Consider the following 13,419-nt stretch of genomic DNA (forward strand, 5'->3'; position numbering starts at 1 on the left):
GACATTGGTCCTGTCCATGGTGGGTAGTGGGTCTTTGGTTCGGATGAGCAGTCGGTGTAGGTTTGCTGTGGGTTTGTGTGCTACTCTGATGCTCAGTGGATGTAGAAGTCTTGTGGTCAATTCCAATGTGTTCCTGATGTAAGGTAGCATGATGAGTGTGTCGAGGTGTGTAGTATCTTCCTGGTGTTGTTGCTGTAATAGGCATCTTCTGACCCAGTTTTTCAGGTCTCCATTGTCCTTGAACACCTGGAAGAGGTATTCCTCTTCTCAGCAGTGCTGTGTGCTGCTGCAGTGTGTTGTTGCCTGTTTAAGTAACGCTCGCACACAGCTTCGTTTGTGTACGTTAGGGTGGTTGCTGTTGAACTTCAGTACTTGGTCAGTGTGTGTGGCTTTCCTATGTATCTTTGTTAGGAATTCCTCATTGGTCCTGCATTCCACCATGACATCTAGGAATGGGAGCTGTTTGTTCTTCTCCTCTTCTCTGGTGAATCTGATCCCAGTGAGGGTGTTGTTTATTAGTTCATGTGTCTCCTCAAGTTTGGTCCGTTTAAAAACGACAAAGGTGTCGTCTACGTAGCATATCCATGGTTTTGGTTGGATTAGTGGAAGAGCTGTACTTTCAAGTCTCTGCATCACTGCTTCAGCTATTAGCCTGGAGGTAGGTGATTCCATGTATCCTGTTGATCTGTTCATTTATTTGGCCGTTAAATGTGAAGTGGGTGGTGAGGCATAGGTCTGGTAGCTTCAGCATGTTGTCTGTGGAGATGGTGTCACTAGGGTCTTGTTCTTGTTTTAGTAGTGTTGTCAGTGTTTCTGTTGCTCATGGTATGTCCATCAATGTGAATAGGGCAGTCATGTCAAACAATACCATGATCTCTCGTTGTCATCTATTCTTATGTTTTTGATGGAATTGAGGAACTCCTGGGTTGAGTGGATTGAGTGGGATGACTTGTTGAGCGGGTGCGTTAGTTTTCTTTGTAGCTCCTTGGCCAATCTGTGTGATGGCATTGTCTGGCACGGAGACTATGGGCATGAGGCGTATTTCTTGTTTGTGTACCGTCGGGAAGCCGTAGAATCAGATGTGCTACTTTCTTCAGGTTTCACTCATGGTAAGTCTGTTTTGTTGTTCTGTCTGGTCTGTCTGAGTCCCTTTAGTCTGTTGAGAATCTTGTTGCCCAGTTGTGTCGGGTCTGTCTGTGCTATTGTCGGCTAGTAGTATGTGTTCCTGGGAGAGGTAGCCCCATTTATTTAGTATTACTGTCATGTGCCCTTTGTCTGCAGGTAGTATTGTGATGTTCTTCTCCTTTTTCAGTCATTTCGGGCCTTTCCTTTCTGATGTGTTGCGTTCGATTTTTCTGGTCGGTTTCGGAATCACTGTCTGTCTTATGGTTTGCTGTGTTTCTTCATTGATGCTGTTGGTCCTCAGCGTGGCTTCCAGTGTGGCTAGGAATTCTGTTTGTTTGGCGTCTCTGTAGTTGGGTCCACAAATGAGAACAGCTTCCTCTGTGCCTGTCAGTTTCCTGTCTGAGAAGTTTCTATTCCACGTGTCTGCTGTGTTGTTGTCGTTTTCATGGGTTATTTTGGCTAGATTTTCCTGAAGGATCTGTCTTTTCCTGGCTGTTGTGGTGCATTCACTGATGTTGATGGCTTGTTCCAGGTCTGTTGTCCAGCCTTGGTTGGTTGCTTCCAGGAATAAAATTTTTTGGCGCGTAATTTCTCTATCATATCTGTGGAGCCGGTTGTAGCATGATGGGTCATTACCTTAACCACCTGCGACCGTTGTGTTCTGCTGTTTTTCAGGCTTGTGGGTTGTTGATGTCAGGGCTTGTATCTCAGACTGCGTGGTAATACCTGGCTCCTGAGGCATCTATGCAGGAAATAGAGTTGTTTGTGGGTAGCGCTCGGCTGTTTGGTGTTGTTCTTCCATTTTCGTGCCAATTTGAGTGTGCTTCACCTGGAAGGTCACTATGGTTTTAGAGTAGATTTGTAGCTCAGGTGGTTTGTTGGCTCGCCGAGCTGGTGCATTGTTCCACAGACATTTCATTACCCTGCTGGGTAACATTGTCAGTGCAGCCTCTAATGTTGTGTTTTCCCGCCTGTTATTTAAACTCTGGTGTCCATTGAGCTGGATTCCCTCACTTCTGGTTTTCCTTCCCAATGGAGGGTATATGGGGCCTAGCTCTGTGTTTATTGATGACTTTCTTAGTGGAGTACCAGACCTCCTAGGAATCCCTGAGCTTGTCTCTGCTTCACCTGTCCCAGGATCTTGGTGTTGCCCCAATTGAACTGGTGCTGCTCCTTATCCATGTGGATAGAGATGAGTGAGTATTGGTCGTGTCTTGTTGTAACCGTTTTGTAATATGTTTTGTAATTTCCTTCCTGCTTTTCCAAGGTAGCGTTTGTCACAGTATTTTCAGGGAATCTTGTTATGACATTGGTCCTGTCCATAGTGGGTAGTGTGTCTTTAGTTCAGGTGAGCAGTCGTCAGAGGGTTGGTGTGGGTTTGTGTGCTATTCTGACGCGCAGTGGTCGTAGGAGTCTTGTGGTCAGTTCAGATGTGTTCCTGATGTAAAGTAGCGAGATGAGTGTGTTGGGGCATGAAGTATCTTCATAGAATCCCTACAGTGTGGAAACAGGCCTTTCAGCCCAACAATTCCATGCCAACCCTCAGAGCACCCACCCAAACCCACCCCCCTATAACCCACCTAATCTACAAATCCCTGAACACCATGGGTAATTTAGCATGACCAATCCACCTGGCGCGCACATCTTTGGACTGTGGGAGGAAACCCATGCTGACAGAGAATGTGCAAACTCCACACAGACAGATGCCAGAGGGTGGAATCGAACCTGGGTCCCTGGTGCTGTGAGGCAGCAGGGCTAACCACTGAGCCACCGTGCCGCGCTTTCCTGGTGTCATTTATGTAATAAGCATCTTCTGACCCAGTTTTTTGGGTATCTAAGATGATGTTTCAAAATTATGGGGTATATTTTTAAGATGAGAGGAGAAAGATTTAAAACGGTCATTAGAGGCAACTTTTTTAACAGAGAATGGTTCATGTGTGGAATGAACTGCCAGAGAAATTGGTGGTTGTGGGTACAGTTACAATGTTTAAAATCCATCTGGATAAGTTCATGAATAGGAAAGGTTTAGGGGAATATGGGCCAAACAGTGAGACAGGTTTAGTTTGGGAACATGGTCCGCATAGAATATTTGGACCAAAGGGTCTGTTTCCATGCTGTATGACTCTATGACTCTATACCTGTATATTTTTTAACCTGTTCGTATGAGTTCTTCCAGAAATCTCTCAACTTGGGAGATTTAGATTGGAAAACTGCTCATGTCAGTCCACTGTCCACGAAAGATGATAGACAAACACTAAAGCGCCAACTTCTGGGCATCTCTCATGAAGGACAGAGAGAGACTGAACTGCTACCATCTTCTGCTGATTTAGAGAGAGCCAACATCGCTTTGTAAATGGCAGGTTGTGCCTGATGACCCCTACTTAATATTTTACAGAGGTGAATAAAGAAGTGGGCAGGGTAACGTCTTTGGATATCATTTACATGGCGAGCAAAAGTAATTCAATGAATTTTCCCATATTAGACTGTGAACTGAAAGTGAAACTCATGGAACTAAAGTCAACTTACTGATCTGGTTAGGAAATTGGCACAGCAATAGTACACAAGAGAGGAGGGAAAATTGGCAGGGACTCTAATTGATAAGATGTGACTAGTGGTATCCCTCAAGCATTTGTTTTGGGTTTTCACTGCTTTTACTAAAGGCTTCAATGATGGAATATGCCATAGGTGTTTTTTTTAAAGAAGTATCGATGGAAATATAATGTTATTAAGTGATATTGATAGATTTAGTGAATGGACAGAATTGTAGGCACACTAAAGGTTACAGACAGTAGAGTGAAAAATGGCGTTATGTTACTACTAGCGGTGCAGTATGCTAGCTGGAGGATGTGTGCGTATGTTGCTTTGTAATTGCAAATAACAAGTCTGTCTGAGGTTTCCAAGTAAGATGAAACTACATTAGCAGCTGTCCTGATTCCAGCTGACAGATCATACTGAACAAGGCAGATCCCAGAATGAAAGAGGCTTGATAGATCTTAAGTTTGATTCTTATAGTTGTTCACTGTGCTGGTTAGTCACTGAACATATTCACATGAGGCTGACACAAGAGTAGAATTTTATTACACAAAAGGATTTTTTTAAAAAACTACTTGTATATGGATAGGTAAGTCAGTTTTCAAAATATCTTAACATAAACAGAAAAATAAATCAATCAAACTCTTTCCCAGCTATCTCCTGTCGGGTTTAAAAGTGGACGCATCCCCATGCTGCTGTGAAAGAGGTGGGAGGAAATCACAGGGGCCCTAAACCCAGATTTTTAATTTCTCTCTGGCCATGGGGGAGGTGCCAGAAGACTGGAGGACTGCTAATGTGGTTCCACTTTTCAAGAAGCATGGGAAAGATAAACCCGGGAATTACAGACCAGTGGTAGGGAAACAATTGGAGAAAATAGTGGAAGAGAAAATGACTCTCCATTTAGAGAGGCAAGTTTTGAACAGGGATAGTCAGCAAGACTTTGTCAGAGGGAGGTTGTGACTAATGAATTTGATTGAATTTTTCAAGGAAGTGACCAAATGATGAAATAATGGGTTTCAGGAAGGTTTTTGACAAGGTCCCATGTGGGAAATTGATAAAGTAAAAGCTCGTGGGATCCAGGGTATCCAGGAGATCCAAAACTGGCTTAGTGACTGGAGACAGAGGATGGTGGTAGAATGCTGTATGTGTGACTAGAACCCCGTGTACGGTGCTGGGTCCCTCATTGTTTGTGATATCCACCAATTACGTAGATGAATGTGTGAGGGATGATAAGTAAATTTGTGATTGTCACATAGTTTGGGCTGGAGGTTGACAGTGATTTTTTTTTAAAGAAAAGGCTTTAGTTTACCGGAGGATATAAACAGATTGGGCAGATGGAATTTAGTACGATAAGTGTGAGGTGATACACTTTGGAAGATATAACAAGGCAAGGGAATACTCAATGAATAGAAAACATTAGGAAGCTTAGAGAAACAGAGGGATCTTGGGTTGTTTGTCCGCAGATCCCTGAAGTTAGCTGGGCAGGTTATTAGGGTGGTTAAAAAGGCATATTGGACTCTATTTTTCCCTTTATCCGTTGAGACATGAATGATAGGGTCAGAGAGTTTGTAGCCATACAGGACTTTGGTTAGGCTGGAGTACTATGTACAATCCTGGTCACCACATTATAGGAAGGATACGATTGTACAGGTAGAGGTGCAGAGGAGATTCACCAGGATATTGTCTGGGGTGGTGCATTCCAGCGATGATGAGAGGCTAAATAAGTTTGGGTTGTTTTCTTTAGAGCAAAGAGGTTGAGGGGATCTGATAGAGGTATGTAAGATTATGATGGGCATAGACAGGTGGATGCATGCAGTTGCTCCCCTTACTTGAAGGGCCAAACACAGGGGGGAGTAATTTTGAAGTGAAAAGCAGGAAGTTTAGAGAGGATTTGAGGAAAGATATTTTGCACCCATTGGGTGGTGAAGATCTGGAAAGCACTGCCTGGGAAGTAGTTAAGGCAGGAACCCTCACAACCTTCAAAACGAACTTGGACGAGCACTTGAAATGTCATGTTCCCACCTAATATGGATACTAGAATATTTTTGGCAATACAGATTTGATGGGCTGAAGGGTCTCTTCTGTAAAGTATGATTCTATAAACTCCAGAGAACTTTTACTCCAATTGGAACTGTTAATTTCTTAACTGACTGTTTTGACTTCTCCTCCTTGGGTTACTGAAACAGTTTTTAGACTTCTTTCTAGTTCTGATATCCAGGAAGCATCTCCAAACTCTCTCAACCTGGACATCCCACAAACATATATGTCACAAATTCAGCAGTGGAAACTCTTAATCAGTTAACATCACAGGTATCTGGCCAGGTACATAGAAAGTCACATGGTATAATTGACATAATATATTCAGGTTAATTTTCCAAAAGACATGTTGACTTAGGGAAAAAAAATGTTCCCTTTGCAGAACTGAAACCAAAACCCATCTGTATTTATATTGTAAGCAAAAATTCTACAAGATTTGCAAATAGACAGCGTGGACCTTGAAATGCTTTGCTCAATTTGATTAACTTTAGTTATTACAAGTGCAACCAGCTTCAACAACAAACAGCCAATAATTCATCAATGGCAGTATTTTGGCACGTTGTGAAAGGAGGTAATTTAACAGGATACAGGATGCATGAGCCACTGTTGGATATTCTCGGCTAGAAAGCAATGAACTTGGCGATTGAAGATGTGTAATCTTTAAGAGGAAATGTGATAGTAACCAAGGTTCTTTGCCAGGACAGTGTTACAGCTACACCAGGGACGTGTAGGCACAGAGTGAGCAGGGATGCCTGGCACAGGATGCCTGTCTGTGTATTGCCCAGGGAGTAATAATAGAATCAAGAAGACAGTGAGTGAGGTGTACGAGGAACCTCTACACCCTCACAAAGTTCCACCAGTCTTGATGCAACATCTCTACAGATTTATTGACCATACGTGATGATTTTCTTCTAGTCAATGACAATTCTCCAAATTATCAAACCATTAAAAAATGCTTTAAGTGTATCCATGGCAGACACAGTGAATGTATCTACTAAAGTTGAGTCTGACAATGGGCCACAATATACAGGAAGGGGGATGTGTGCCAACTAGGGCATGGTACCATTAACAACCTGACCACATTGTGCCAAATCTAACAGTCTCACCAAATGAATGTGTTGCATCGTGACAGCCTTAGTTACAGAGTAGAGGGCGACGAAACACAATCTCCACATTGCTATGCTACAGCTACAAGCTTTACCCCAGATATGGACTTACCATCACCATTGTATTTAGAGGCTATGTTAGGACAACACTGCCAAGGTATAATCTGTTCAAAGTCTCAGAGATACAGGGCAAACCTCTCATAAAACCAGGAGAACAAAGATAATACAGGCATGGGACTATCGAATCTGTGCATTGGACAGAAGATCAGAGTCACACATTCTACCCAAGGAATCTGGTTAACCACAGAGCTGTCCAGTGTGTGTAATGAGCTTCCATCATACAAAGTCAGAATATCGAGTGGAGCACATTGAGGAGAAGCAGAACCCAAATTAGGACCTGTACAGGATTCCCAACATTGCACAGAACTTGCCTTAAGATACTCTCGGATACTGAAAACATGGGAGACCATCAGGACAACACGCACAGGACCAGCATCCGTACAAGTCAACAGCAACCAAGCTTGAGCTTTAGATCTGCAGAAGGTTAGACCATCACGTGAGCCAAAAGGAATGTCAAGTCACCAATCTATTCTTCAGATTCGTGGACTCTTAACCTCATAACGTTTACAATTGATATTCCTATGTAAATGGTTTTGCAACAATCTAATGTATACGTATTTTTACTCCTAGTGCATGTCATTTTATTTAGGGCAATAAAGAGCATGTTGTGTCACAGCTTTAAGAGCTGCATGTTCTAATGAGCCCATGACCCCACATGAATGGGAACCACAAGGTCCCCAGACAGCCACATGACAGACAAAGAATGTCTACACGAGTTGCTCTGTATCTGCAATTTGTCAGTTTGTTTGGGAAATGAACCTGCTTGATATTTTCAAGTCAATTGAACCAATGCTGCTTATCAGTTCCTCTGAGAGTGAAAATACTGTGTTAAGAAACACAACACAAGTATACAACGGAAGGATAAAACAGAGCATTGTAAAATAGCGAAAAGCTAGACATAGTGGAGGCCCAAAAAGACCTTGGTGTCCATGTGCACTGACCATGAATATGTCCTGACCATGCACTGAAACGAATCAAAAAAGCTAAAAGAAGGATGATTTTTAGAGCAGTGGGTCCTAAACTGTAGGTTAGACTGACTGATTTTTGACATGGATTTAGGCTGCTGATTGACTCATTGAATGTGGATTTGGCTTAATGGCCTCTTCCTGTTGTTTTGTTCCCGTATATCTGATGGGTGCAGATAGAAAAGGCATAAGCTCCCTTAATTGCTATCAGAGAATAAAGATAGTTAATGCCACTCTGGAACCCTGCAGCCTCAGCTTTGCCAAGTTACCTAGTGTGCCCCCAACACCGCTGTGCTGTGTAATTCATTACCTACAGGAGGATGTAGCTGCTATCTTAATTGTTTACTTTGTGCTTCCTCAGTTGCAACACTGAAGTCACTGTGGTGTCCTTGAAGCTGACAGCCAGCGACTGTGCTGATGATGTTGAGGAGCCGGTCTCTGTGGTCCCAAAGCCCAGTAATCGCATTCGGTGGAGACTGCAGAAGATGCTCAACATTGATATCCCCTCCTCACTGGACTATGAGCCTCCAAGGTATAACACACAGTTCTCCTGTCAAAACTGACTCACCTCTCTCAGCTCAGAAGGGTTCGAAGTTGTTGATAGTGCCTGACCAGCTACTGGTGCATCTTGTTTTATTCCCTGGATCCTTTTTAACAGTCCATTATAAATCTGTATCCTGAGACCCACGCTGGGTGGCATGTGCCACAAAATGCGCCATATGACTATCTGCCCATCAGCACCATTTCACACTATCTCAGACCCATCCTGCCCCCAGTTCCTTTTCATTCTTCAGCTTGTTCAACATTCTGACAAGAAACGTTTTCCCTTTCTTCCAGGCATTAAGGAACGCAACAGCTCACAGGTACCCACACCCCTCTGGAACCCTCCTCCCCTCCCCACCCTGACTCCATTCCCCTGCTCACCTTCCACTGCCCAATGCTGAATGTTCTGTACTCAGTAAAGGTCTCAGTTTTATCCCTCTGCACCCCCCCCCCCCCCCCACCTCAATGAATTTCGGACACAAAATGACGTTCAGCTCCTCTTCCGTCACCTTCACCCATAAGAGTCCTCTCCCAGTCCACAAACTCCTTTGCCCAGCCCTAACACTCTCCCTCCACCTGGACGCCTCCCTCTGGCCTCTTACCTGCAGTCAACCTGTTCGCTGAGAACTCAAGATGTGACGTAGGTCACCTTGATTCCTCTAACTGTTATCCCCCTCCCCATCTCTCCACACCGACCCACTCCAATCTATCCTTCCAGGAACTGACCACACTCTATGCCCTCAGATCCAACCCTGACATTGTAATTAAACCTGTGGACAAGGGTGGTGCTGTTGTCAGGCAGACTGACCCCTACATTGTAGAGTCTGAAAGCCAGCTCTCAGATACCTCCTCCAATCTCCCTGGCCCATGAGCGAACCATCAAACATCAAGCTATTGTCTCCACAACCATCAACAACCTCATCTTATCTTTTCCACTCCACGCAGCTTCCCACCTCATCATCCCACAACTCAATATAGCCTGCTTCCAAATCCCTACCAAAATCCACAAACAGGACTGCCCAGCCAGACCCATTGTTTCAGCCTTTCTCTGCACCACACAACTTATTTCTTCATATCTGAACTCAATTTTCTCTTCCCTTATCCAGTCCTTTCCTACTTATATTCTTCTGATGCTTTAAGCCAGTTTCAGAATTTCCAGTTTGTGGGCTCCATCCACTTCCTCTTTACCATGGACATGCAATCCCTTTACGCGTCTACCTCCCATAAGGACGGTCTCGGGTTTCTCTGCTTCTTCATGGTAAGAAAAGGCCTGAGCCGTCTCCCCCCACCTTCAGTCTCAGCCTGGCTGAACTCATCCTCGCCCTGAACGACTTCTCCACTTATCTCCTCTCACTTACTTTCTTCAGGCCAAAGGTGTGGCCCTTTGGTATCCGCATGGGCCTCAGTTATACGTCTCTTTCTTTCCGGCGTACGTGGAACGTTCCTTGTTCCTGTCATACTCTGGTCACTGCCCGCAAACTTTCTCTGGTATATCGATGGCGTGTGGAATTGAAAAAGTTTATCTGTTTAGCTTCCAATTTCCACCCCACTGTCTCCTTCATCTTGTCCATCTCTGATTGCTCCCTTCCCTTCCTCAATATTTTTGTTTCAGTTTGTGAGGATTGGCTGGCCACCAATATCCACTACAAATCCACTGATTCCCACAGAGTCTTTCGACTATACTTCCTATTTTCTGTAAGAACTCCATTCCATTCTCCCACTTTCTTGGTCATGTCTATTCTGACGATGCCATTTTCTGCAGGGAGGCCTCATGTTCGCTTTTTTCCTCAACTGAGAATTCCTCAGACTATTGTTGAAAGGGCCTTCAGCTGTGTCTGACCTATGTCCTGCACTCTCTTGTCTCCCACAACAGCAATAGGGTTTCCCCTTGTCCTCAGCCACAATCCCACCAACATCCATATCCAGAGGACCATTGGCTGCCATTTCAACTTCTTCCAGTGAGATGCCGCCACCAGCCACACATAGCTAGCCCCTCCCTCGACAGTCTTCTGCAGGAACCATTCAATCCTGAACACCCTGGTCCACTCCTCCTTCACCCCCAGCATCTCTCCACACCCTCACTACACCTTCCCTGCAACCACAGAAGATACAACACTTGCCTTTTTATTCCCACCCCCAACCAACTATCCAAAGTCACAGACAAACCTTCCAGGTGAAGCAGCAATTTACCTGCACTTCACTCAACCTAGTCTACTGCATTCACTGCTCACTATGTAGTCTCCACAGCGGGAGATGAAATGCAGACTGGGCAATTGCTTCGCAGGACACATACATTCTGTCCGTAAATTGACCCTGATCTTCCTGTTGCCTGCCACATCAACACACCGCTGTGTTCCCTGACCAACATCTCTGTTCCAGGCTTGTTGCAGTGCTCGAGCAAAACTGGAGGAACAGCATTTCATTTGCCACTTGGGGACCCTGAAGCTGGCAGGACTCAATATCCAGTTCGGTGATTTTAGAACCTGAACACTTCTTTCTATGTCCTTTACTTGCCTCACCACACCTCAGGCTCTGTCGTGATGTGGGCTGCTTTCAGCACAGCCAACCCATTTTCACATACGCTCTGCATGATTAGCTCTTCTATCTTCCTTTGCCCCTGACCATCCATGCCTTTGTCTGCTTAACTGTCATTCTCCCCCTCTCGAGGCTCTATTTCTACCCATCCTCTACTCATTACCCCATCATCAGTATAAGTAGCTTCCTAGCTGCTATCAGTTCTGAAGAAGGGTCCCTGAATTCGAAACATTAACTCCACTTTCTCCCCACGGATGCTGCCAGACCTGCTGAGTTTCTCCGGCAATTTCTGTTTTCGTTTTAGATTTCCAAAATCCGCAGTTCTTTGTTTTATTTTTATTTTGTAAAGCTGGGTGGAAAATTGTTATAGATTGCAGTTTATTGGTACCATTCCCAAGTAGCCGTAATGTAAACACTGATGACCATTCTAGAGGGTATATTACAGACAAGAGGCAAAGAGCTACATTTTAAAACAGTATAAGATATTAAAATATAATTGCTCAAAGATGTGAGATTTCTTGGGAAGAAAACATATTTAGCAAAGAAACAATTCAGAGTTCTCAATGATAATATGTTCCATTGAGAAACACAGACTCTAGGGGAAGTCGGACCTATTCATGACTTAGCAGGAATGATGCTAAGACTAGGTGCGGAGGTTCTGAGTCTGCTCCCCTCTTTCTGAGCTCCTCAGTCGGTGACAACAAAAACGTATGTTTTTTTAAACAAAAGGCTATACCTCTGTGAAAGAAAAGTATAGTTACCCAATGTCTACCATATCTGTGAGGGGCCAATTGCAAGAGTTTCTTGAGTGAAAGAAAGAACAATTTTATTACTGGCAAGCCCTCAGGGAAATTCTCAGACACGTACTCACAAACTACAATGTTAGTTACGGTTACAAGCCTAGTGTCCAGTGCAAAAGGAAGATGAAATGAATAGACAATTTAAAGTACTTAAGAGTGTCCTTGAGATGTAATGGTCTTAACCTGCAACCACGTTTGTTTCATTTATCCTTGCATCCTCAACAGTAGTAAATATTTGCAGATCTCTAAATTCTCAAAGACTAGCTGTTTCTCTCCAATTTGTGTTCTCATCCTCATCATTCCACTTCACTTTCTAGTTCATGCCCACGAAGAAATGAGAAAATATTTGCTTTTCGATGATGCCTTTCATTGGCATGGATTTTCAGGATCATAGAACATAGAACATTACAGCACAGTACAGGCCCTTCTGCCCTCGATGTTGTGCTGACCTGTCATACCGATCTCAAGCCCATCTAACCTACACTATTCCATGTACATCCATATACTTGTCCAATGACGACTTAAATGTACCTAAAGTTGGCGAATCTACTACCACTGCAGGCAAAGTGTTCCATTTCCTTACTACTCTCTGAGTAAAGAAACTACCTCTGACATCTGTCCTATATCTTTCACCCCTCAATTTAAAGCTATGTCCCCTCATGCTCGCCGTCACCGTCCTAGGAAAAAGGCTCTCCCTATCCTCCCTATCTAACCCTCTGATTATTTTATATGTTTCAATTAAGTCACCTCTTAACCTTCTTCTCTCTAACGAAAACAGCCTCAAGTCCCTCAGCCTTCCCTCATAAGACCTTCCCTCCATACCAGGCAACATCCTAGTAAATCTCCTCTGCACCCTTTCCAAAGCTTCCACATCCTTCTTATAATGCGGTGACCAGACCTGTACACAATACTCCAAGTGCGGCCGCACCAGAGTTCTGTACAGCTTCACCATAACCTCTTGGTTCCGGAACTCGATCCCTCTATTAATAAAAGCTAAAACACTGTATGCCTCCTTAACAGCCCTGTCAACCTGTGTGGCAACTTTCAAGGATCTGTGTACATGGACACCGAGATCTCTCTGCTCATCTACACTACTAAGAATCTTACCATTAGCCTTGTACTTTGCCTTCCGGTTACTCCTACCAAAGTGCATCACCTCACACTTGTCTGCATTAAACTCCATTTGCCACCTCTCAGCCCAGCTCTGCAGCTTACCTATGTCTCTCTGCAACCTACAGCATCCTTTGTCACTATCCACAACTCCACTGACCTTAGTGTCGTCTGCAAATTTACTAACTCATCCTTCTACGCCCTCATCTAGGTCATTTTATAAAAATGACAAACAGCAGTGGACCCAACACCGACCCTTGCGGTACACCACTAGTAACTGGTCTCCAGGATTAACATTTCCCATCAACCACCACCCTCTGTCTTCTTTCAGCAACCCAATTTCCGATCCAAACTGCTATATCTCCCACAAGTCCATTCCTCCGCATTTTGTACAATAGCCTACTGTGGGGAACCTTCTCAAACGCCTTGCTGAAATCCATATACGCCACATCAACCGGTTTACTCTCATCTACCTGTTTGGTCACCTTCTCAAAGAACACAAAAAGGTTTGTGAGGCACAACCTTCCCTTCACAAAACCGTGCTGA

The 13,419-nt window shown here is 44.1% G+C and overlaps 1 protein-coding gene across 1 annotated transcript in view; it reads left to right on the top strand.

Moving 5' to 3' along the window:
- Positions 1 to 13,419, top strand: part of LOC125461205 (piezo-type mechanosensitive ion channel component 2-like) — a 205,327-nt gene that overhangs the window by 133,374 nt on the left and 58,534 nt on the right. Inside the window, exon 37 of the mRNA XM_048549712.2 lies at positions 8,247 to 8,417. Within this exon, the coding sequence (XP_048405669.2) occupies positions 8,247 to 8,417 (171 nt within the window). The remainder of the gene's footprint in view (positions 1 to 8,246; positions 8,418 to 13,419) is intronic.

The sequence above is a fragment of the Stegostoma tigrinum genome, chromosome 19 (genome assembly GCF_030684315.1).
Source record: "Stegostoma tigrinum isolate sSteTig4 chromosome 19, sSteTig4.hap1, whole genome shotgun sequence".
Classification (NCBI taxonomy): domain Eukaryota; kingdom Metazoa; phylum Chordata; class Chondrichthyes; order Orectolobiformes; family Stegostomatidae; genus Stegostoma; species Stegostoma tigrinum.